General features: G+C 50.9%; 1 protein-coding gene across 3 annotated transcripts; it reads left to right on the top strand.

The window, feature by feature from the left end:
• SLC44A2 (solute carrier family 44 member 2) lies at positions 1–25,585 on the top strand. Of its 3 annotated transcripts, none has more exons than XM_037153956.2 (22): positions 1–127; positions 13,378–13,426; positions 15,662–15,735; positions 15,864–15,948; positions 16,545–16,629; positions 16,749–16,859; positions 16,931–16,991; positions 17,081–17,204; positions 17,318–17,401; positions 17,495–17,607; positions 18,917–19,048; positions 19,146–19,245; positions 19,323–19,415; positions 19,589–19,676; positions 20,235–20,497; positions 20,583–20,677; positions 21,298–21,401; positions 21,507–21,580; positions 21,669–21,739; positions 21,886–21,974; positions 23,309–23,393; positions 23,830–24,218. In XM_037153956.2, the coding sequence occupies exons 1-22, from the start codon at positions 97–99 to the stop codon at positions 23,949–23,951; spliced, it is 2,133 nt and encodes a 710-aa protein (XP_037009851.2). In that variant the 5' UTR covers positions 1–96; the 3' UTR covers positions 23,952–24,218. The 3 variants fall into 3 exon arrangements, with proteins under 3 accessions (XP_037009851.2, XP_037009850.2, XP_037009852.2); XM_037153955.2 differs by lacking the exon at positions 1–127 and adding an exon at positions 12,799–12,923; XM_037153957.2 differs by lacking the exons at positions 1–127; positions 23,830–24,218 and adding exons at positions 12,801–12,923; positions 24,225–25,585.
• Positions 25,586–25,731: the final 146 nt, after the last annotated feature.

The raw sequence follows: 25,731 nt of genomic DNA on the forward strand, positions 1-25,731 counted from the left end.
GCCAGGCCGGGGCGGGGCACGGCAGCGGGTAGAGCCTCCCGCCCGCCTGGGCTGGGGTCGCGCTGGCTCGGATTCCTCTCCCGGCCCGCCGTGGCCATGGAGGACGAGAGGAAGGATGGAGCCTACGGTAGGACCTGCCTCTGCCGCCTTTGCTGAGTTGGGGGTGCTTTGGGGAGGTAGACGTCTGACATCTTAAACACCCGCGCTGCTGCTGGGGCCCCTTTTGCTTCTTGGGCCTGCATTCCTCTCTGCGCCGAGCCCACTCCCCCTCTTCCCGCCAGGTTGCCCTGCGTCCCCTCCCGGGATCCCCTGCTCTCCCTCCGGCGGATGGGTCGGTACCCACAGCGCATGCTCTGCCCGGGAGGTCCCGTTATCTGGGCGGCTCAGATGCCAGGCGGGGGAGGGGAGGAGCGGCGATCCGGGCTTGGGAAAGGGACAGGTCCCCCCTCCTTGTCCAGTCTCCTTTGTCCATTTGTTCCTCTAGCCCACATCTCCCTGGAAGTTGCCGTCCCGGGCTTTTGGCCCGATGGGGAAACTGAGGCAAGACTGGACAGACCGAATGCAAGAGTATAAGCCCATCGGTCTTGCCCATCGCGTGGAAGGGCAGAAAACAGGGCTCCTCTGGTGAAGGGGCAAGTAGGAAGTCGGAAACAATTGGCAAACTTTCCCCGTCCTGTGTAAAGGGTTAGGGGTGCCCCCCTGCAATTTTGCAGGATCGAAGCGACTGGAACCACCTCCCGCGAACCTCTGAGGGCAGTCTGCACCTCTGGGGCCTAGGGAACAGAGCCAAGCTGAGGACCCTCCCCAACCACGCCCCACAGTGCTTCTCTTCCCCGCGTTCCCACGGCAGGGCGGGGATGGGGCAAAACGGACCTCAGTTTCTCCTTTCTCTTCTCCGTTTCGGCTCCCTAAGTCTGAGCTGGCCACACGCCCTGTGAGGCACTGCCCTGGGGCAAAGGGGCCTTGCAGCCCCTCCTTGTGTGAGGGGAACTTCCTGGAAACCGTGAGACTTTATGGTCTTGGGGAAGGGGCCGGAAACCACTCAAAAGTAAAGAAAAACAGGCCTACTAGAGCTGTGCCTCCCTTCCTCCCCACAGGGACTGTGGCCTTAGGAGGCTGGAGAGAGACATTTGCTGGAGGCTGAAACCCTCCCTGCCCAGCCCAATCAAGAGCAAGACAGGGGACCTGGCCACCACCCAGCCACTTTCCTCCTTGCTTGAAACTGCCACTCTCTTAAGGGGCCCCCTTGTTCTTAATTTTGGCTCAGGCCCCAGACCCTGCAGCTACCCTTGCTGTGGGTCCCTTGGGTGTGGCCAGCTATCTCTGATCTTTTAATTTTAGCCTGGGATCCTGGGGTCCAAGCCTGGCCCTGCCTGCCTGTGGGTAGCACTTGAGGAATCTTTGGGTGCTCCCCTGGCCTCATGGATGAGGCCAGGCTGCAGTAGGGATGGGAAGACAGAGTGGACAATAATGTGATTCGCCCAGCCTTGAATCTGGCCAAAAAGAGCCAGCCGTGGATGGGCCTGAGCAAACCCTCCCAGGCCCTGTCAGGCTCACACCCGAGACAGGAGACCTCTGTGCCCAGCAGATCTTGCACTGGGCACTGGGGACACGTCACATCTCAGCTGTTCGTTGAGCGTCTCATAGGCGGGGTCTAGACACTGAGAACACAACAGTGAACAAAGCAGGATCCTTGACCACAGGGAGTGGACAAGGGAATAAATATGTAATTCTAGGTTGTTGTAAGTGCTGTGGAGCAAAGAACAGGCCACCAAGTTTGTGGAGAAGGTTGTCTGGGATTATTTTAGGTGTCCAGGGGCTGGATGTTGAGCCAATGGTTGTGGGGAAATTTGGAAGAAGTTTCAGGCCAAGGGAACAGTAAACAAACCACACAGTTGCTTAATTATTCCTTTCTATGAGGCTCAGAGGAGCCCAAGGTGAAGGCTTCAGCTGGATCTTATAGCCAGGCTCTCACCTCCTCTAAGGGGATCACATGGCTTGACTCTTCCAAGTGGGAGAAGGTCTCACTTAGCTTGTAAAAAGTCCATCCTCATCAGAACCAAAAACCTGGGGTGCTTCGGTTGCCCTGTGAAGACCTTGCCAGAAAATAGAGACCTGTCCTTAGGGAACAGTGTGCAGGAGTGGCTCATATATCCTTCCCTTGTACCCCAGTGCTGTCTGTGAATTTAGGAGGTGACAACAGACACAGTTCAGATTCTGGCTCTAACACAAGCTGTGTGTCCTTGAGCAGGTTGGTGATGTCTCTGAAACCCTGTTCTCATCTGTAAGGCTGGACCTGCTGGGAACCATTTGCCCAGTTCCTGGCAAGTTCTGTGTGCTCAGGAGGCCTCTGAGGCTGGTCATACTGGAGACATGGATTTTCCATGAGCTGATAGAAAGGCAGTCCTGTCTGTCAGGATGTGGACCAGGATGACCTGGGCAGGGCAGGAAGTTACCATCTCAGCAGATGTCATGTCTACAGGAAGGCAGTGGCTCCAAGGGAAATCCAGAAACGGCTCCCAGCCCCGGTGGATGTCAGCAATGGGCATTGCTATCCTTAGCATGAACTTCATGGAATAAGAATCTAGAACCTAAAACAATAAACTCCGATGGCAGGTGGGAGTGGAAAAAAAGGAATGGTGTTTGTTGTAAAAAAAAAAGATTCCATGGCCCATTTCCCTAGAGTCCAACTCAGCCAGTAATGTAGTCCTGGCACCTCATTTGGAAAACAACCCTAACAAAAAACGAGCAAAAAAATTTTGGAAAAGGGTATTTACTTCTTAATTGCAACTTTTCAAAAAAAGAGATAGCCCAGACCACTGTGGCTCAGTTGGTTAGAGTGTCCTCCTGTAAACTGAAAGGTTACAAGTTTGATTCTTAGTCAGGACACATGCCTGAGTTGTGGGTTCGGTCTCTGGTGGCAGGTGCAAGAGGCAGCTGATCTAGGTTTCTCTCCCTCTTTAACTCCCTCCCTTCCCCTCCCTCTCTCTCAAAAAGAAAAAAAAATCTTGTTTAAAAAAATAAATACAAAAGATAATATATAAATATTCACATGCTTCAAAATACAAAAGCTACAAAGACTTTACAGCTTTATCATGAAAAGGCTGCTTCTCGTATCCTCTCCCAGCTCCACGCTCCCTCTGGGAGAGCATCAGTATTGCGGCTTCTAATGTGGTCTTCCAAATGGAGTCCAGGCCTTAGAGCTTCCCGTGCAAGTATATACATATTCTTCATTGGGTGCACGTGCGCGCGCGCATGTGTGTGTGTGTGTGTGTGTGTGTGTGTGTGCGTGCCTTTTACAAAATGTCAGCCAATCCCTAGAGCACTAGCTTCATGAGGTGGGAATGCGTATCTGTTTAGTTCGAAGGTGAACCAACGGTGCCTGGCACTTAGTAGATGCTCAGCAAATAATTGTCGAAAGAAATGTGTTTGTTTCACATGTTGCTTTTTGTTTTTTCTTAATATATGTTGGAGATGATCTCTCATGTCAGTACCCGGAAAGTTTCCTCAATCATTTGTGACAGTTGCATCGAATAGTGCATTTGTGCAGGGACCATCTTATATTTAACCACTCAAGGGGAATATTTTAAATGTTTTATTGAAGCAGAAAATTCACACATAAAAGTGTTCAGTTCCTACATTTACGAGGTTCCAAGAGTCTTCACATCCATGTAACCAGGACCCAGTTCAGGAAAAAATATTACCACACCACAAACGCCCCTCATACCCAAGGAGGGCCAATCAGTATTATTTTTTGTGTGGTAAAAATACGTAACACAAAATTTATTATTTTAACTTTTTTAAAAGATTTTATTTATTTATCTTTAGAGAGGAAGGGAAGGAGAGAGAAGGAGAGAAATATCAATGTGTGGTTGCCTCTCGTGAGTCCCCTGCTGGGAACTGGCCTGCAACCCAGGCATGTGCCCTGACTGGGAATCGAACCGCGATCGTGTGGTTCGCAGGCCTGCGCTCAATCCGCTGAGCTACACCAGCCAGGGCTTTTAACTTTTTAAGTGTATAAAAAAAGAATATACAACAGAGATGATATGTGAATCACAAAACTTAAAAATCCTTAACATCCGACCCTCATCAGAAAAACATTTGCCGACCTGCGGTAAAGCATTTTCATCACCCTCAGAAAGTTCTCCTATGCCCTTGCCCCGTCAATCCTAAAAGGGAGGGTTATTTTTAAATATGAATTTTAACCTCTTACATAAATAAAATTAATATGTTTTCTGCGGAGGCTGGAAATTAAAAATAAGCCCTCAACCTCACTGAAGAGTTTAGCCTTCCATCTGAAAGAACTCTTCAGAAACCTCAGCTAGCTGCCTCCACCCCAGAGGTAAGGTAGCAAAGGAGTGGCCAGAATTTAGTCTCCTAATTTCTGTGTGTGTGTGGCATTTGTATCTTTTTATAGCTCCTCAGGCTGGTTTAATGAAAAATCGCACTGTCCCTGAGTAGGATACTATGTTCCCTTGTAAAAAGAAGAAGTAGGTTTAACCTCTCTGATGGGAACAATGTCCGATTAGGTTAGAATGTGTGACAAAACTCAGGGATAAAGCTACAAATCTGCTTGTGTGTGTGAAAAGTATACAGTGTCTGGAAGGAGGAGACGGAAGTCAGTGAGAGGAACTGCCCCCCAGGGAGAGGAAGAGAGGGCTCAGGGCCCCGGGGTCAGGGGGGGAGTGGTGTCTCCTGGTCTGAGGTCTCGTTCTGGTGGAAGTTTTTATCTTGATAAACGTACTGGTTACTTAATCTAAGCAAGTTCATTCATAACCTCCTTCAGCAAACATTCATTGTGCAGGTACCGTGTGCCCAGCTCTGCTCTGGATGTTGGAGACACAGCAGACACTGCACTTGCGGGGCTGACCTTCTGGAATGGAAACCAGACAAGAAATTAGGTGAATGAGGGAAATTCTTAGAATGTCAGAGAAGGGCTCTGGAGAAAAATAAGGCAGGAGAGAGGAGGTAGGGGTGATATAGAGGTTCTGGAGGCAGAGTTTAAAATCTTAAATGGAAGGATCTGATCACCCTGAGGTGACCAGAGCAAGGGAGGGAGCAGTGTAGTGTGTTTTGGGGGCCAAGGACAAAGGCCCTGGGGTGGGGCTGTGTCTGCTGCATTTGAGGGGTAGAATGGGAGGAGGTGTGGCCTGGAAGGGTTGGAAGCAGAGTGTGCAGAGCCTTTGGGCCATGGGGAGGATTGGGGATTTTGTTCTGAGTGACGGCAGCCATTGCCAGCTCTGAGCAGAGGAGGGGCCTGGCCTGACAGGTGTCACAGGTGTGCCCTGGCTCCTAGGGGCCGCGATGGCAGAACCCAGGAGACCAGAACAGAGGTGGTAACACTAGTTGAGCGCATAAATCCTCCAGTACCAGGGTGCTAAATGAACTCGTCTTAATACAAAAAAAGCTAGCCACAGACTCTCAGCTGGGTTCCGCGACCCAGCATTGGCTCTGTCCCGTCCCAGTTCCATTCTTCCTAGTTCGGTACCAACTTTACCTTTCGTATCACTGACCCTTTTGTATCTATACCTTTCATATTCCCGAGCCTCAGTATTGCTATCCATAAAATGGTGTTAGCAACAGTATCAGCTCCCTCTGTCTCCAGGGCTCAGTGAGCTGGACAGTACAACATTTAGCTTAGAGGCTGGCCCATGGCAAATGCTCAGTTAATTGGAGTTATTCATCAAGCATAGTTTGAGAGCACGGTGTCAGGAGCAGAGAGCACGGTGTCAGGAGCAAAGTCCAAATCCCAGTTCCTGCTAGCTGTGTGATTTCAGGCAAGTAGCAAACATTTCTGTGCCTCAGGTTTTATATTGTACCATCTGCCCTCAGAGCCTTGTGAGGATGACATGAGTTTCCAGAAGTAAATGCCTGGCACACAGTAGGCACTCTATCTTTTGTTCTTAGCATTATGACCAGTAGAATCGCTTCCAGCTTTCCCACCCACATGCTGTCGCAAAACATTTTGTTAGAGGATCTCATCTCCGTGGCTGGGATGCCCATTCCTCAGGCACAGACTTCTGGGAAGGTGAGGGTGAGCCAGGCTGGCTGTGGAGGCGAGGCCGCAAGCCACTGTAGGCCTAGGGGACTTGGCTGGTATCTGGATGCCGTGGGGGCTGGGTAGTACTAGATGTCCTGGCACCAGCATGGTAACCAGGGAGCCTGGGCTGGTTCTCTTATCTCCTACGCCTGCTGCTTGGGGTGACTGGCCATTGTGCCCAGCAAAGCAGAGACCCAAGGGATATCTCTGCAACCCACCCCCACCCCTAGCCTGGCCTAATGACTCAGCTTTCCCACGCCTTCTCCCCTACCATTGTTGTATCTTTAGCTCTGTCTCTCCCAGTAACTGCCAAAGAAAAAGCCTGGGTTGAAGCCAGAGAGGCCTTGGCTTGTTTTGTAGATCCATCACTCACTAGCTATATGGTCTAAGCCAGTGGCCTCAGTTTGTCTCCTCTGACAAATGGGACCATGCTCCTGGTTTGTTGAAGCCTGTACCCCAGACCTATGCTAAGTGCTTTTTTAGCATCAAGTCCTGGCAACACCTACAAAGCAAATACAAGTTTTAGTCCCATTCCCCAGACAGGAAATGGCAGCCTAGAGAGGGAAAGGACATGGTTTCCTGCTCTGCATTGCAGGGGCATAAATGACATGCCTCACCACTTCCAGTTGTTACAAGGAGAGCATATGAAACACTCTTGCACACACGGACTCAGCACATAGGTGCACGGCCTAGAGACCAGGAGGTGGCAAATTCTGTAAAAGTTGGGAGAATAAAAATTTTCAGCTTTGCAGGCCACATTCAGTCTCTTGCTGCTACCCAACTCTGCCCATATAGTGTGCAGGCAGCCGGACGGTATGCAAATGAGCACGGCTATGTGCCGTGGAAACTTGATTGGTGAGCAGTAACATTTGAATATCACATAATTTTCACATAACAGAATAGCCTTCCTCTTTTGGTGTTTTTCAATCATTTAAAAATGTAAAGACTGTTTGTGCCTCTGCGTTATATGAAAACAAGCGATGGGTGGATATGCCCTGCTGGTGACATTTTGTCAACCCCTGGCTTAAATGGTAAGAACACTGTGATAGGCAGAATAGTGGTCCCCCTGCCAAAGATATCTGCATCCTAATTCCTGGAACCTCTGACCATGTGACTTTACATGGCAAAAGGGAATTTGCAGAAGAGATTACATTAAGAATTTTGAGATGGGGCCCTGGCTGGTGTGGCTCAGTGGATTGAGTGCCAGACTGTGAAGCAAAAGGTCTCTGGTTTGATTCTCAGTCAGGCCACATGCCTGGGTTGTGGCCCGGTCAATCACTGGTCGGGGGCATGTGAGAGGCAACCACACATTGATGTTTTTCTCCCTTTCTTCCTCCCTCCCTTCCCCTCTCTCTGAAAATGTATAAATAAAATCTTAAAAAAAAAGAATTTTGATATGGGGAATAATCCCAAATTATCCAGGTGGGCCAAAAGGAAAGAGGGAGGCCGGAAGGAGTCAGAGGAGATGGTGGTGGTGGAAGCAGGTGTGGGCCCGATGGGAGTGCTGGCTCTGAGGGTGAAGGGAGAGGCCACAAGGCAAGGAAAGGGGGCAGCTTCTGGAAACTGGAGCAGGCAGGGAAAGAATCTGCAGGAGGAATGCTGCCCTGCCAACATTTTGATCTTAGCCCAGTGAGGTGCACTGTGGGTGTCTGACTTCTAGCATTTAAATGTTGGTGTTTTAAGCCACTTAGTTGGTGGTGGTTTGTTACAGGAGACAGGAAGCTCATACAGACACTAACTCAGGAACTGGTGGCCCAGCTCTGTGGCCCACCATCTCTGTGGCCACCTGCACAATATTTCTGTCTGGGCCTCAGTTTTTGCATCTGTCAAAATGGGACAGGGCATATAGTGATAGGATCAACCTCACAAAGTTGCTCTAAGAATGAACTGAGGTCAACTGTGTGATGTTTTAGAAGAGTGCCCAGCACATGGCAAACAGGTCAGTGAATGGAGGCGTTGGGGCATTTGTACTTTTCTCACTACTACCTTGCAGCATTGTTGCAAAGATTCAGCAAGTTCCCATCCTTCAGGGTTTGAGTAGGCTCATTATCAGAAACTATCAGTATTGGCCTTGTACTCTGCTCCTTCCCCGCTTACTAATTTGACTGAGAGCGATTGGAACCCATCGATGACAGCACCAGTGTTCCCTCTTGTGTTTCTTGAGTGCCCACCAGGCCAGGCCCCGAGCCAAGCCTATGCCAGGCGCCCCTCTCTGCATTTTCACTTCCATCATACAGAGTGATAACTCAAGTTCACACAGCAAGGTCATGGCTCAGCCATCCCATTGGCAGCAACTGCTTTTGCTGAGACATATCTGAGAGTTCCCTAAGTGTGTTCCCTTCCCCAGCCTGACCTGGTCATGCTTTTGCCCGGACAGCCTCAATGGCTCCTACTCACCCATCAGACCTGGAATGGGGACCCACCAGTCGTCACTAGGTGATTGAGCAAGCTGCTTCCCCTCCCTGACCCTTGGTTTCTCCTGCTGTAACATGGGTTGACGACAGGACCTCCAATATGGTGAAGAGCAGGGAGCCAGGGGCTGAAAAGCCCTCCTTTGTTAGCACCAGCTGTTAAGTGGCTGCTCCCACACTGCCTGTCTGGCTGCCATTTAGCTGACACAGAAACTTGTGGTGCTCCTTCATTTCTCCTCCACCGTCCTTACCAGTCTCACCTCCTGTCATATGGTAGAAATATGCTCCTCTCTTTTCCCTTCATACTTGTAATCATTTTGAGTTTTTATGTGTTTGCATGACTAATCTACATGGAATTGTTTTGCTATGTATAGGGGGTAGAATTAACTTTATTTCCTTCCAAATGCAGTCAAGTCTACTGACTGAGTTATCCTTTCTCTGCCAACTGGAAATTCCACATTTGGGATGTATTAAATTCTTTTATGCATGAAATTTGTAAATTAATTTTTAGCCTTGGCTGGTGTGGCTCAGTGGACTGAGTACTGGCCTGCGAACCAAAGGGTAGCAGGTTCCAACCCGGTCAGGGCACATGCCTGGGTTGCATGCCAAGTAGGGGGCATGCAAGAGGCAACAACACATTGCTGTTCTCTCCCTCCCCCTCTCTGTAAAAATAAATACATAAAACCTTTAGAAATAAATTAATTAAAAAAATATGCATACCTGGAAAACTCTGGGCTGCATTCTAATTTTCAGTCTTAGCCATACATTTGACCCTTGAACAACATGGGAGTTGGGTGTGTTGACACCCCACATGGTGGATGATCTGTGTGTGACTTTTGACTGCCCCAAAATTTAACCACTAATAGCCTGCTGTTGACCAGAAGCCTGATCGATAGCAAGCAGGCAATTGACACAAATTTTGTATTTTATGTGCATTACATACTGTATTCTTACAATAAAGTAAGCTAGAGAAAAGAAAACATTATCAAGAGAATCACAAGGAAGAGACAATACATTTATGGTACTGTACATATTTATTGAAAAATATCCACATAAGTGGACCTGCACAATTCAGACCCATTTTGTTCAGGGATCAACTGTATACATGGATTAGGTGTGCTGATTATTCATTCAACAAACACTGAGTGCCTATTCTATGCCAGGTGCATGCTGGGTACTGGGGACACTGCCACGGACAAAACAAAAATATGAATGCCTGCCCTTGGGCATGGGGGCAGAGAACAATCAATGCATAAATGTGTGACATGTCAGGTGGTGGTAAGAAACAAAATAAAGTAAGGTTATTTAATGGCGGGGAACAGGCTGCTGGTTTAGGTAGGATGGTCAGGAAAACCTCTTCCAGGGCGTGCCCTTTGAGCCAAGGCCTGAGGAGGTAGAGCCATGTGGATTTCTTGGGGAAGAGCTTAGTAGGTGAAGGGAGTAAGCACAAAGGTCCTGAATGGAGACTATGCCTGGTGAGTTTTCAGTGTAACCAGGAGGCCAGGGAGGCTGGAATGAAATGAACAAAGCTGAGAGAGGGAGGAGGTGAGGGCCCCCCCCTGAGGGGACAGCGCCCCTGGGCTGTAATGAAGAGCGCGGCTTCTCCTCCGAGTGAGGTGGGAGCCACGGGGGTGTGGGGGGCCGGGAGGGGGGTTTCCGGCAGAGGAAGGATGTGCCCTGACTTGGGTGTTTACAGGCTTCTCTGGCCACGGTGGGAGCACAGTGGGGGCGCATAAGGGTGGGAGCTGAGAGACCAGGGTGGAGACACCTGCATTGGTTCAGGCAAGAGACGACAGCTGTGTGACAAGGGTTTGAGCCAAGGAGTGAGGGAGAAATGGTTGGATACTGAGTAGATTCTGAAGGTTGAGCTGACGTTAAGCAGAGAGACATCCCAGGTTTCTGTCCTGAGCGCTTTGTAAGACCGCTGCCATTTTTGAGTTGAGGCAGGTCAGGGGACCATCTGGTAGGGACTGGATGTGGCGGTGCTGAGTGGGAGACACCCATGAGAGCCCTATGTGCGGCACTGGGAGACAGGTGTCTCAGGAGCGTGAAGCTTGGGGGCCAGGCCCTCCCCAGGGACTGCCATTTAGGAATCGTCAGGATGGAGTTGGTGGAAGTCCTGAGTCTCCACGAGTGACTCCAAGGGACTGAGTGTATCTGGGAAGAGAAGAAGCTGCGGCCTGAATACTGCCCTGACTGCAGGGAGTGGGACTAGCTGGCTTCGCAGCCAGGGACCTCAGGAACCACATGACGTCTTTAGGAGGCCTGGTTACTCCAGGCCATCGCTCGGAGCCTTGGACCTTGCCTGTTTGCTGAAGCCTGGGCCAGGGGTCAGGTGGGGCCTCCACAGCTGTAGGCCACCAAGGAGAGATGACCTTTTTTTAGGAATGCTGAGTTAGTGGTCAGATGGGGTAGGAGTGAGGGTGGTGATGGGGACTGGGAGGCAGCAGCTGTAATTACTGAGCACCGGGTGTATGTGACCACACTGAATAATCCCATGCTAACTGTGTACCCCACGCTGAATATACAGGATCCGGCAGAAGTAACGCCATTGAGCGTGGTGGGTGGGGCACGTGAACGTTTCACATGAGATGGACAGCAGTTTGAACATTTCACCTAAGATGTCACATGGTTTACTTGAGTGTGATATTGCTGTGTTACAGAATTACATGCTTACGATTTTGTAATAAAAAGATTTTTATGGGGCCTGGCTGGTATATAGCTCAGTGGATTAAGCGCAGGCCTGCGAACCAAAGCATTGCCGGTTTGATTCCCAGTCAGGGCACATGCCTGGGTTGCAGGCCATATCCCCAGTATGGGGTGTGCTAGAGGCAACCATACACTGATGTTTCACTCCCTCTTTCTCCCTCCCTTCCCCATCTCTCTAAAATAAATAAATAAAACCTTTAAAAAACAAAGATTTTCATGTGATTAAAAAGGGGCGTTATTTGTGTGGACCCTGTATATTTCCGCTGACTGTACTCCATGCTAACTGTATATGGTTAACTGTACTATGAAGTATACAACTGGCCCCCGTGGCTGTTGGGAGATGCAGTCAGATTGAGGGAGTACATGGGGGTATACATGGGGGTGGATGGTTGGTGTTGAGGTACAGCCGGCTGACTTTGCACCCTCTGCGAATTGTATACCCCCAGAAAGGCTGTACAACTTCATGCTGACTGTACACCTCCACCCTACTGTAAACCCCACATTGATTAAACACCCCATGGCAGTTGTCTACCTCCGTGTCAGCTCTACGACTCCACACAGACTGTATAATGCCACTCTGACTATGCCCCATGCAGTGTCCCCACACCTGCTGTGTGCCCCACATTGGTTGAACAACCACACTGACAACACAGCAGGTCCATTCCCACTGGAAGCCCCACACCTTCTGGCACCTCCTGGCATCCCATGCCTGCGCTTCGACCAGTTTGGGTTTCATCCTTCAGCTCCGTTTCACAGTTGAGGAAACAGGCTCAAGGAAGGCAAGGCACACTGGCCTCGGTGTCTTCCTGCTCAGTGGGACAGAAGGAACATTTAAAGCCAGGGTCACCCAGTAAGACATTGGCTGCTCCCCAGGACACAAAAGATTGGGTCTTGCTGAGAGCAACCCACTGTACCTGGTGTCCACCCCAGGGCCTGTGCCTGGGAGGGGCTCAGTAAATGCGCGCTCTATAAAAAATGGCTTCTGAACTCATGATTGTGAGATGTGCAGGGGTGATGAGCTCAGGTGTGTGGCTTTGGGTCCACAAAGGGACCAGCTGGGGACAGTGCCAGGCAGGAATGTGCTATGGGGTCTGCTGGCCCCGATTCTCCAGATTTCGAGAAACAGGCCGTGCGGATTTTTATATGGATTCTCCCCAATGTTTAACTGATGGCATTTAATTTTTCAAAAATGCAGTCCCAAATGAAATGCATCCACTGGTTTGAGAATTTTCAGCTCAAGTACTTTACAGTTGGGTGTTTGGGGTCAACCATCTGCCGATTTTGCAGCCCCCCACCCCCATCCGGGGTCTAGAAATCGACCTCCTTGTGCCTCGGTTTCCATACCTAGAGAATAGGGGGACATTAGACGCCCTTCAGGGTTGAGAGGTGTGTGACCTAGTGAGGGGTTGGGGGGGCCAAGGGCCAGTGTGAAGGCACAGGGTTCCCCGCGTGGGGGCTGGGGAGGGGGCGGGGAGGGCTAAATCCGTCCGCCCGTTGAGTGGCAGGAGCAGCTGCCGCCCCGCCCGTCCTCTTCGCCCTCCCTCTGTCGGGTCGGTTGTTTGGCAGCTGCTCAGCTAGGGCCGGTCTGACTGGTTTGGGCTAACCCCGCCCGGCTCCTTGTCGGGAGGAGCTGCCGCCTGTTAGTCCTGCGGTCCCTCCCTCGGGACGCCCACGCGGCCAGACCCTTGAGCTGAAGGGGCACAGGAGCTGGCAGGCGGACGCAGGGATGGGGGGCGAGCAGCAGCATTACTACGGGAAGCACGGTAGGCAGCCCTGCTCCTGCACCCCGGCCTGGCCACTAGGCGGGAGCAAAGGGAATGCCGATCTCTGTAGCCACCCCCTACCATCACCTGCCGGCAGCCCTAACCCCAGTCTTACTCTCGAGAGTCTCTCACAGGTCCCTCCAAATCCCATCACTCGAAGGGCCGTTCTTGAAGCCCTCTCCCCAGTACTCCTGTGGGGTTTCCACCTTGGACTCTCCATTTTTTACCTAGTCCCCTCCCCAGTGGGTGGCCTCCACTGATAAATCCAATTAGCAACTCCTCCCCCCAGCGCCCCCGCCCACCCCCTCTCCCTCTGCTTGGGGCTTGGGTGAGGCAGATCTGCAGTGTCTCTGAAATGACTCCTGGGGCCAAAGATACCCCTAGGAGCCATCTGGGAGAAGGTAGTCTCCCAGCCCCTTCTTGGCCCACCCACCTCTATGTTGCTGATTTTCAGGAACTCCACAGAAGTATGACCCCACCTTCAAAGGACCCATTTACAACAGGTAAGGGCTCTGGGTTCTCTGGGACAGAGGGGGTGTTGTGGCTAATACTGTCCCACCCGTTTCCTCATACTCCATCAGTTCTCCAACAAACTGTAATAAATTATTTGCGATTTGACGACAAAAAGCTTTCCAAAATATACAGAGTCCTTACAAGCAAATTAAAAAAAACTCAGGCAACATACTGGGACAGGAAATAGACAATGAAGTTATGGAAAAATGTTCAAAGTTACTGGAAAGTAATGTAATTTAAAACAATAACCAAATAGAATTTTCTATCACAGATTTGCAAAGATCAAGTAGACTGGCACATGTTCTGCTCTGAAAATAATTCTTGTGGCTTTTTAGAGGGATTTTGGAAATATGAAAATTTTATTTTATTTTTTTTAAGGATTTTATTTATTGCCCTGGCTGGTGTGGCTCAGTGGATTGAGCACCAGCCTGCAAACCAAAGGGTCATGGGTTTGGTTCCCAGTCAGGGCACATGCCTGGGTTGCGGGCCAATGTTTCTCTCCCTTTCTTTCTCCCTCACTTACCTACTTTCTAAAAATAAATACATAAAATTTAAAAAAAAATAAAGTTTTTATGTATTTATTTTTAGAGAGGGGGAAGGGAGGGAGACTGAGAGGGAGACCAGCATCACTGTGTAGTTGCCTCTTGCACGCCCCTTACTGGGGACCTGGCCCACAACCCAGGCATGTGCCTTGACTGGGAATCAAACCGGCGACCTTTTGGTTTGCAGGCCAGCACCCAATCCACTGAGCCACACCAGCCTGGGCAAAATATGAACATTTTAAATGTGCAGCTTTTTGTTCCAACAGTTAAAATTTAAAGAAAAATAATTTTTATAAACCTTTCATACATGGACAAAAATGTATGAAATAGCTGTCTTTTTCAAAATGGCAAAAATCCAAGTATCTGAATGTCTATCCATTCCAGCTGGTTAGCTAAGTTGCACTGGTTCCTTAGGTTATACCGTTACACAGTTGAGACGTGCAAGAGTTCTAAATGATGATATGGGTCCATGGGTCCCTCAGTATATTGAGCAAAAAAAGCAAGACGTGGAACAGTGGGCATTTCCTATCAGAGTCAAGGAAGAAAAAAAATTTTAACATTGGTACCTAATAAATAACACAAAGGACTCACATGAAATCATTAACAGGTTATTTATGGGCAGGGGTATGTGTGTGGGAGGGAGACTTATTTCTTTCTTGTATACATTCCCATTTTGTGGTTTTAATTTTTACCATGTTCACATTTTTTTACTATGATCATATTTAATCTTTTTTTTAAGATTTTATTTATTCGTTTTTAGAGAGAGGGGAAGAGAAGGAGAGAGAGGGAGAGAAATATCAATATGTGGTTGCCTCTCATGTGCCCATACAGGGGACCTGGCCTGCAACCCAGGCTTGTGCCCTGACTGGGGAATTCAACTGGCGGTCCTTTGGTTTGCAGCCTGTGCTCAATCCACTGAGCTACACCAGCCAGGGCTGATCATATTTAATCTTATAAAAATAGTTTTAAAAAATAAATATTTATTTACTTTTTAGAGAGAGGAGAAGGGAAGGAGAAAGAGAAGGAGAGAAACATTAATGTGTAGTTGCCTCTCACAGCCTGTGCTCAATCCACTGAGTTACACCAGCCAGGCAAAAAAACAGTTTAAATTTTTGAAAACACGAATAGGTAATGCTGGCAAAGAGGCGGGAAAATGGATACTTTCAATCAGAAGAACAGTGCACATTGCTGCAACCTGCTTTGAGGACAGTATAGTATTAGGCATTAAAATCTAAAATGTATGTGCCCTTTGGTATAACATTTGCATAACCCAGGAGCATGTATCCAAATAACACATAGTTGTGAGTGTGTGTACAGGGTTCAGTGGGTCTGTGAGGCCCTGGCCCTATAGCTCAATTGGTTAGAACAGCAGTCCCCGACGTTTTTGGCACCAGGGACTGGTTTCATGAAAGACAGTTTTTTCCACAGACCAGGGGTGGGAGGGGGTTGTTTTGGGGATGATTTAAGTGCATTACATTCAAGCTCACCTCCTGCCGTGCAGCCCAGTTCCTGACAGGCAGTGACCAGGGGTCCACAGCCCAGGGGGGAAGGTGGGGACAGGTTGGAGACCCCTGGATTAGAGCATTGTCTCTATAATGCCAAGGTTGCGGGTTCCATTCCCCCATCAGGGTATGATACTCAGGACACCAAGGCTCCCACCCTGACATTGTCCCTTACTCCCAGGGGCTGCACGGACATCATTTGCTGTGTGTTCTTCCTCCTGGCCATTGTGAGCTACGTGGCTGTAGGGGTCATAGGTGAGTAGAGAAGGGGACAGGACTTGGGGTTCCAGGGCGAGTGGGCAAGCGACAGCCTCTGGGAGAGGAGTGGGGCTGGTGCCGAGGAGCGGCAGGCAGTGCCTTAGCACCTCCGCATTCCTCCGTAGCTTGGACCCATGGAGACCCTCGCAAGGTGATCTACCCCACTGATAGCCGAGGCCAGTTCTGCGGGCAGAAGGGCACGAAAAATGCGTAAGTCTGGCTCCTGGGGGCCTGATGGGTCTGGTGAGGAATGGGCAGGAGGGCTTCTCCCACCTCCATCCACCCATTAGTTAGTCCAATCGACAGATATTTATAAAACTCCCACCAGCCCCAGCCACTGTACTAGGCCTTGGGGACAGCATTAAATGAGACATTAAGAGTCTTGTCCTCTCGAGGCCCATGTTTTATGGGAGAGACAGGGAGGAGACAGTATCAGATCCAATGTGAGGTGGTCGTGAGAAGCTGAGGTCAAAGAGGGAATTCTTTTACTTCACCTGTAAAAGTGAGGGTTACACCACTCTCTGGCTGTGTGACCTAGTGCAAGTGTCTGAACCCCTCTGGGCCTTATTTTCCCATCTCCAAAATGGGGATTATGATAGTCCCATCATAACAGGGCTGTTGTGATGGTTAGATGAGCCTGTGTGTGTGTGTGTGTGTGTGTGTGTGTGTGGGTGGGTGTGCGCGTGTGTGCAGAGCTTAGAACAGCACCTGCTGTGGAATTGCTGCCGTTGTAGTTATTGCTATTAGTTTCATGGAGATATTTCATGTAAGGTGGTTGAGTTTCCATCTCTGTTCCCCAACCCCAGGAACAAACCCTTCCTGTTTTATTTCAACATTGTGAAGTGTGTCAGTCCCCTGGTCCTGCTGGAATTCCAGTGTCCCACCCCCCAGGTAACTTGTCCCCTCCCCATCCCTTCTCTGTACCCCATTTCTATCACCAGGTCCTTTTTCCCTGTAGTAATAGCTTCTGACCCCACCCAACCATGCCTCTTGCCCCCTCTCCCTCCAAGATCTGCGTGGAGAAGTGCCCGGACCGATACCTGACCTACCTGAATGCTCGCCATTCCCAGGACTGGGAGTACTACAAGCAGTTCTGCATGCCTGACTTCCAGGACAACAAGGTGAGGGGAGCCTAGGCAGGGCCAGGTAGAGGGTGCTGGTCTGGGGATTAACTGCCCCCGTCTCTTAACAGGGTCTAGCTGAGGTGCTTCGGGATGGCGACTGTCCCTCCGTCCTCACTCCTAGCACACCCTGTGAGTCTGGAGTCCTGTGAGCTTGGGTGGGGTGCAGGGAGGTGTCAGGGGCTCAGCTTGACGGCTCTCCCATCCTCTGTTCCGTGCAGTGGCCCAGCGATGCTTGCCAGCCATCCACGCCCACAAGGGGGTCCTCATGGTGGGCAATGAGACAACCTATGAGGATGGGCACGGCAATCGGAAAAACATCACTGAGCTGGTTGAAGGCGCCAAGTGAGGACTGAGGCCCACCACACTGGCGTTATGCTTTCCTGGGAGGGAGAGGGCATCCCCTGGGGCTGGACCGGTCGGGGGGGGCGGGTCTGACACTACCTGGTCTGCCCCAGGAATGCCAATGGGATCCTGGAGGCTCGGCAGCTAGCCATGCAGATATTTGAAGATTACACAGTCTCCTGGTACTGGATCGTCATGTAAGATGGGAGGGACAGTGTCCTTTCTTGGGAGGGGCAGTCTGAGGCTGGTGAGAAGGTGAGGCCTGCTCATGCTCCTATTTTGTTCCCCAGAGGCCTGGTCATTGCCATGGTGTTGAGCCTCCTGTTCATTGTGCTCCTCCGTTTCCTGGCTGGCATTATGGTCTGGGTGATGATCGTCTTGGTGATTCTGGTGCTGGGCTATGGTGCGTTTTCCCTGACTTCCTACTTCTGTCCCTGTAGTTCGAAAGACGCTCATTCCCTTTGACCTGGCACTGGTCCTTCAAGACTCCTCTCCTAAGCCATCAGACGTCCTCTGTCTTTCACGTGGCAGATTTGTGAAGATGTTCATGTTGGTGCCATTTATGACAGCAGATACTGGAAAACAATCTCAGTACCCTTTCTGGGGGCATGAGTTAAATCATAGTCTTCCAAACCGGGGCCCGAGTCTGCATTTTATTGACACCAAAAGGCATTTGCAAGTAGACTACTCAGGACAGTGCATGCTCTGTCACCAGGAAGCTGGGGGTTCAAGTACTGGTTCTGCCAACTCATCACTGTGACCTTGGGCAAATGATTCAACCTCCCTGTGCCTCAATTTCTTCTTCTATAAAATGGGGATAATTAATATTTACTGGTTAGGAAGTTTAATGAGAAGAAGATAGTATGGGGAGGAGATGGGAGAGCTGAGACCTATGGAGCCCAGAGGTCAAGATCAAAACTCAGTGCTTTATATTCTGATTATTCATTTAAACTTTCCAGGAGGAAAGATGGCCGATATGCAACCTATCTGAAAATGTAGATATTAAAATATTTGTGTCATTAGTGGTTTCTAGCTGGATGCTGGCATTTGAGGCAACTAGACTTTTTTTTTTACCTTTATCTGTATTTTATAATTTCTTCTCCAATGAGCTAAGAGGAATGCTGAAATTCCCTAATGTTGCCCTACTGGGTGTCAACACCCATGCCCTTCCTACCCATAAATCACTGTAACAAAGTTGAAAAGGGGTCGGGGAAAACCTCAGGCCGCACAGCATCCTGACATTTATCCATTCATTCATCAAACATGTACTACGTGCCTACTGTCTGCCAGGCAGTTTTCTAGGTGCTGGGCTTATACCAATGAATAAAACAGGACAAAGCCTTGCTCCTGTGGAGCTTATATTCCTGGGGGTATGGGGCAGATGGACAAGAAACAAACCAGAAACCCTCTAAGATGTCAAAGCAGAGAACAGGGATAAGGAGTTGGAGTGTGAGAGGGGAAGGTTCTAGAAAGGGAAAGGGTTTCTGGAAGTTCTCGTGAGGTGACATTCAGCACAGGAGGAGGTGGAGGATCTGATGGGGAGAAAATGTACCAGGAAGTGAGGACAGCAAATGCAAAGGCCCTGGCAGGAGCAAATGGTGGCAGCCCCCTCGGCCTCTGTTTTTGCTTCTGTTAAATCAGGGTGGTTGTACCTGCTTTGCTATGTTGGGGCAGGAGTCAGTAGGCTGTAGCACGGCGATTCCTGTGTGCAGGTATATTTCACTGCTACATGGAGTATGCCCGACTGAGTGGTGAAATCGGCTCGGACATCTCCCTGGTAGACCTCGGCTTTCAGACAGACCTTCGCGTGTACCTGCATTTGCGGCAGACCTGGATGGCCTTCAGTGAGTCCCAAACCCCCATTTCTGCCTCTAGTCTGGTCTGGGGGAGAGTGGGGAGCCCAGGCAACTGGCAGACTTGGCCACTCTCTGCCCTCGACAGTGATAATTCTGAGCATCCTTGAGGTTATTATCATTGTGCTGCTCATCTTTCTGCGGAAGAGAATTCTCATTGCCATTGCACTCATCAAAGAAGCCAGCAGGTGGGTGCCAGGGTGTTGGGCTGGGGTGATCCCAGGGCTGCTTGGACCCTGATGCCCATGCCTCTGCTCCTCCCCAGGGCTGTGGGATATGTGATGTGCTCCATGCTGTACCCACTGGTCACCTTCTTCCTGCTGTGCCTTTGCATCGCCTACTGGGCCACCACTGCTGTGTATCCACTGTCAGACTCCCACTTTCTAATCCCAGGGATGGCTAAACACCAAACTTGCCTAGAAGTGACCTGCAGCTTTGGGCAGGTCCAAAACTTGGTGGGGGAAGGGACCCTTTCCCATAAGCCTCTGGAGTCCCCCGTCTCAGAGCTTGGACCCCTTAACAAGTTTCCAGCTTCCTGTCCACTTCCAATGAAGCCATTTATAAGGTCTTCGGTGATCTCAACTCCTGCCCTATTATTGGGAAAACCTGCAACCCTGAGGTGCGTGTCCAGAGGTGGGGGGTGGCTATTTCCCTCGCAGCCCTAAGGATCTGAAACCTTTCACCCAAACTTGAGGACCATTCAACAAACATTTGGTGCCTACTGTCTGCCCTGTGCTGGATATGAGGGCCGTGGAGGAGAAGAGGTCCAACTTGGCAGCTCCCACACCTCTCTCTTAACCCAGTGATGGCCAGTTCTTGCTTCTAGAACTTCTTTGCCTTCCACAAGCCCCTATCCTGACCCCTCTGGTCCTCATACTGATCTCTGCCACTCCTGTCCTGTCCGTGTGGCCAGCCAACTGACATATGACCCCACCCTGATCTCCAAAATAGCCTATGCTGCCTCACTGACACCCATTGAAGTCCATTCCACAATCCTGTAGTTTTGTTTCTAGAACCCCTTTTACAAGCCCCAATCTGGAACCCCCCACCCCTTGACTTAACTGATCCCTATGACTCCTGTCCCACCCTATGGCATTGCTGACCCAGACCTGCTGCCCACGGCCCACACTGACCCCTGGTCCCTATGTTGTTACTGGGCTCTGTGTCCCTCCCACAGACCTTCCCCTCCTCCAATGAATCCCGCCTGTGTCCTGGAGCCCACTGCCAGTTCGCCTTCTATGGCGGTGAGTCAGGTTACCACCGGGCCCTCCTGTGGCTGCAGATCTTCAATGTCTTCATGTTCTTCTGGCTGGCCAACTTTGTGCTGGCGCTAGGCCAGGTCACTCTAGCTGGAGCCTTTGCTTCCTACTACTGGGCCCTACGCAAGCCAGATGACCTACCTGCCTTCCCGCTCTTCTCTTCCTTCAGCCGGGCACTCAGGTGAGACCCCAGGTGGGCTGGTGGTGGGCATGAGATGGGGTGGAGGAGGCCTGGTCCAGCCACTGACCACGTGTTTGGCCTGCAGGTACCACACAGGCTCCCTGGCTTTTGGTGCCCTCATCCTGGCCATTGTACAGACCATCCGAGTGATACTGGAGTATTTGGATCAGCGCCTGAAAGGTGAGGCTCAAATGCTTGGGCTTTGGCCTTAAATTGGGGAGGCGGGACTGAGGGGCTAATCAGAATTGGTTCTTGCTTGGAGGTAAGGCTGAAGTGATGGGACAGTGGTTGGTTTCTAACTATGGGGGTTCCTGAAGGTCTTGGGTGATTGGTTCCTGCCATAGACATCCTACCAGGTAGGCTGAGAGCCTACTGGGTAAAGGATCTTAGCTCTGAGGGTACAGGGCCTGTACGCCTGAGCCACCATTGTTTCCTTAAGAGAGAGGGTTGGGCTAGGATTTGTTTGTTCTGAGGAGGGCAGGGCTGAACTACTTTCTTTGTAATAGAGGAGCTGTGGGGCTGGGATTAATCAAACTGTGGGAGCCTGTGAGGATTGGCATTTGCCTGGGAGGTCGGGCCAGAGCAGTGGTGTGGGTTCTGTTGGTTCCTGTCTCAGAGGCTGGGCTGAAAAGCTCCAGTGCAGAGTCCTTCATTGGAGGCGTCTCCCCAACTTGTCCTGGATCAAGGAGTCTCCTCTCCTTGTCTCTGAGAAGGTGGGCTCTGGGAGTCCTACAGTGTGGCAAGTGTGCATAATGTGAGGGAGTGTCCCCTCACCTTCGTATCCCTCCATTCTCTTCCAGCTGCAGACAATAAGTTTGCCAAGTTCCTCATGACCTGTCTCAAATGCTGCTTCTGGTGCCTGGAGAAGTTCATCAGATTCCTCAACAGGAATGCCTACATCATGGTTTGTAGGCCCGGGACCAAGAACCAACCCACTAGCTTCTACTGGGTGGGAGGAACCCTCACTCCCACCCAGGGGTTCTGATCCTTCCCTCCTGCCTGCCTCCAGATTGCCATCTATGGTACCAACTTCTGTACCTCAGCCAAGAATGCCTTCTTTCTGCTGATGAGAAACATCATCAGGTCAGAGAAAATGCCATCCTCTCGCCACCTCCCACCTTCCCCAGTCCCTGGGCCAATGTTCATACCTGCTCTTCACTCTCCCTTTCAGAGTGGCTGTCCTGGACAAAGTTACTGACTTCCTCTTCCTGTTGGGCAAACTTCTGATTGTGGGTAGTGTGGGTGAGTGCTATTTGCCCAGCCTGCCTGGCTGTGGGAACCTATTGGGCTGTGGGGTCCCCTTGTCTTCTGTAGTGGCTTGGAACTTTGTGGGGATTACTTCCTTTAGCCAAAACCCTCAACTGTCTTGGTTTTGTCCCCCTCTCCAGGGATCCTGGCTTTCTTCTTCTTCACCCACCGTATTAGGATCATACAAGACACAGCACCACCTCTCAATTATTACTGGGTCCCTATAATGGTATGGAACTCTGGGGATGGGCAGGTGTTGGGGGAGAAGGAGGTATTGAGATTCAGCTGGACAGATAGAGGTAGGGGTCAGAGGTAGGGGATTGGTTATTTATTGCTACAAACATTTACTAAGCACCTACTATGTACCACACATAGAAGACTTACAGTTTAGAGTGAGCAGACATTACTCAGTGATGATGTGGGTGGATACACAAGTGCAAACTGGTACATGCTGGAGGGCAGAATTCCAGGGAAATTTGGGGCCTGTATGGGAAGAGTTTTGCAGGTTGGGAGTGAAGGCAAGTTCACTGTGGAAGCGATATCAGACCTGAAGTCTGAAGGAGAAGCAGGCAACAACCAGGTACAGGGAACAGGTGCAGAGCCCTGAGGTGGGGTGTACCAGGCAGGAAACCTGTGAGGCTAGTGTGGAGGGAGATAAGGGCAGGGAGGTGACAGGTCCTGGAGGGGTTAGGTCGTCACCCCTAGGAAGCAGGAAATCTGAGTAAAGGCCTTGGAGCTCTATGGCCTAGATTTTTTTTTAAGATTTTATTTATTTATTTTTAGAGAGAGGGGAAGGGAAGGAGGGAGAGAGAAACATCAATATGTGGTTGCCTCATGTGGCCCCCACTGGGGACCTAGCCTGCAACCCAGGCATGTGCCCTGACTGGGAACTGACCTGGCAACCCTTTGGTTCGCAGCCCACGCTCAATCCACTGAGCTACACCAGCCAGGGCTCTAGATTTTTATCTTAGTCCTCTTTGCTAGTTCTTAAATATGTAACTTTGGGCAAGTTATTTAATTTCTCTTAAGATCCACTGGCTTCAGTCAATTAATGTTTTATCAGGTACCTACCAAGGCCTCGTGAGTCACCAAATTACTGGGGATGTTGGAGTGATCGAGAGAGACCCAGTCCAGTGGGGATGTGGGCATTACACCTGTAATGCCCTAAACATGCATAAAATTACAGCCAGAGGACGATCTCAGAGGACGGGTGCCCAGTACTAGGAGAGTATAAAATAGGTTCTAGATGTCAGAGGCAGCTTCTTGGAGGAGGTGGTACCTGAGGACTTGATGTTTAAGCTTAAAGTGAACAACGAGGAAGCAAAATGAACTAGGCTAAGTCAGGGCAACAGCATGTGCAAAGGCCCTGGGACTGAAGAGAGCAGAGACTGTCCTGTGGATGGTAGGGCCCTGCACACAGTGGGGGAGAAGTTCAGTTGGTTGTTATTCCAAGAAGGGCTTATCACCAAGAATGAACTGTGATTCCTCTTTGGGAGGGGCTGTGAGGGTGGGAGTTGTTCTGGGCAGCGGTTAGGAGGGAAACAGCTCCTGTCCCCTCCACAGACTGTGATCATCGGTTCCTACCTGATTGCCCAGGGCTTCTTCAGTGTCTACGGCATGTGTGTGGACACGCTCTTCCTCTGCTTCTGTGAGTGACCCCTCACCCCAACGCTTGCTGGGCCCTGACTCCCTTCTCCCCTCTGGGCAGAACATCTTCCCATGGGGCTACACGTTCACCTGCCTGATGCACCCAGCTTCCCAGGGACTGGCTGTCCCTGACCCTAGGGCCCTGGCATGCCCTCCCAGCTTCTTCCCTGCGCTCAGAGCTGCTCTGCCCTGTTGTCCCCTGGTTTAGGCTGCAGTTGGAAAGCTCTGCCCCTGGGCCCTTGGCTTCCGAGTTTCCAGCTTTGTTGGGAGGTATCTGTGGCTGCCACTAACTCTGGTCTCTCAATCTGTCTGTTTTTGTTTTCTCTTCTCTTCCTCTCCTCCACGCCTGCTGGCTTCCCTGTTCTTCCTTGCCTTCCTCTTCCCCTCCCTTCCTGACCACCCCATTTTCCCCCTGCCGGTGCCTGGGGGGAGCCCAGGTGAGGACCTGGAAAGGAATGACGGCTCTCAGGAGCGACCCTACTTCATGTCGCCTGAGCTGAGAGACATCCTGTTGAAGGGGAGTGCGGAGGAGGGGAAGCGGGCAGAAGTCGAGGAGTAGGAGGTGTAGAGAAGGAGGGAGGCCAGCGTGCGGCTTGGCAGGCCTTCTCGTTTCCTCCCTGTAGACGGGGGTGCATGCGGGGCTTCCTTGCCTGGGAGTGTGGGGAGCGTGTGTGTGTCCCATTCCCAAGCCCCCAGTAGTCTGCCCCTCTCCGGTCCCAGTGTGTCTTGCTTCCTAACCCTCTGAGGCTTCTGAGGCCCCTGCCCGCCCTGTCCCCAGAGGCTCCTGCCTGTGAGCCCCCCTCACGCCATCTGCTCTGGGGTCTCTCTGCAGTGGAGGACCTGGAGAGGAATGATGGCTCGGCCGAGAGGCCTTACTTCATGTCTTCCAATCTCAAGAAGCTTTTGAACAAGACCAACAAGAAGCTGGTGGAGTCTTAAAGGCCCCACCTTCCCTCACCTTCCTGTAAAGTCTCACACTGGGTGCTCTGCAGCTAGGTCGGAACTGCCAGCCCATTGGGCTGACCTGAAGTCCAGTCACTGCCACCCCCCGTCACCCAGTTACCACCAGTTTCTGGGGACCTGGAGGATTTGTGACATCTTTCTATGCCAAGGGTCAGTCAGACTTTTCATGGTGGCCTCCAAAAGACTGAGTGAAAACGAGTCAGTCCAGCCCTCAATGGCCTGGATGGGAAGAAGTCCCTTGAGGGCTCTTGATGTGTCTGGCACTCGATGGGATCCAACCTCCGTGGGCTGCCTCAGCCTTCCTGTTCCTCTTACGGTGGGATGGCGTTTGTGTCTGCAGGAGCTGTGGCCACAGTAAGCTGCAGCTCCTAAAGGCCCTGGTTCACGGTATCTGCTCAGTTAGGACTGAGCCCCTTCTCATAGCTGAACAACTGGCTCACAAGCCACCACATGCATTTCTTTATTATTTTTTTAACCTGGCTATGCATTAAAGGGTCTATTAGCTTTTTTTTTTTCCTGTCTGTCTCAGCAACTGAGACGGGGCCACTGAGGAGTGCCTTCTGTAGTGGGGTATGGTACGCGTGTGCAGCTCAAACATCATGTTATAGCTGCAGTGGGGTATGGTAGGCCTGAGTTTCCAGCTTTGTTGGGACGTATCTGTGGCTGCCTCTCCCAGGTGGGGGAGTCTTGTGGTCTGTGGGGGGAAGCAGCGCGCCCTGTTGAGGGGAGATAAGGGAGTGAGGCTGTTTGGTAGGCTGCTTTGAGCAGGAGGGAGGATACCTCTAATAGCAGCCTAATGGAAGCCTGCCGGCTGGCTGGAGGAGCTGGGCTGAATTTTCTCCCCGTCCTCTGCCAGTTATTGACACAGCTCTCTTTGTAAGAGAGAAAAGAAACTGAATCCACCCAAGGGACAATTTCAGGGGAAGGGGTGCAGGGCAGATGCCACGTGCCCACCGGGCCCCCCTGCCCAGTCACCTCATCTTGAGGATCCTTTTGCCAAATTTGTTGAACTCAGGACCTGGTTTCCTGGTTCCCCCTTCACTGTACCTGAAGGCCCCCGACTTCACGTCTTTGTTCCTCTGTACCGCCCCAGGACCTGGAGAGGGAGAAATCCCTGCCTGGGGTCTCCATGTCCTGTGCCTGTTGCCAGCCCTCCCTCCTCTGTCTGTCCACACACCCTTGCGTGTAACTGCATTCCAACCACTAATAAAAGTGCCTATTGTAACAGCGTCTGGGCCTTGAGTATTTGTGGGGGCAGTAGGAAGCTGGTAGGGAGAACCCTAGCTTTGGCTGCCCTGGGATTTTCTGAGCTGGGGTGACTGTGCCCAGGGAAAGTGAGGCCAGGAAGCCCTGTCTGCTGGCCCCTGTCTCTGACT

Source organism: Artibeus jamaicensis, unplaced genomic scaffold (assembly GCF_021234435.1).
Source record: "Artibeus jamaicensis isolate MK-2021 breed Jamaican fruit bat unplaced genomic scaffold, CSHL_Jam_final scaffold_537, whole genome shotgun sequence".
NCBI classification, from domain to species: Eukaryota; Metazoa; Chordata; class Mammalia; order Chiroptera; family Phyllostomidae; genus Artibeus; species Artibeus jamaicensis.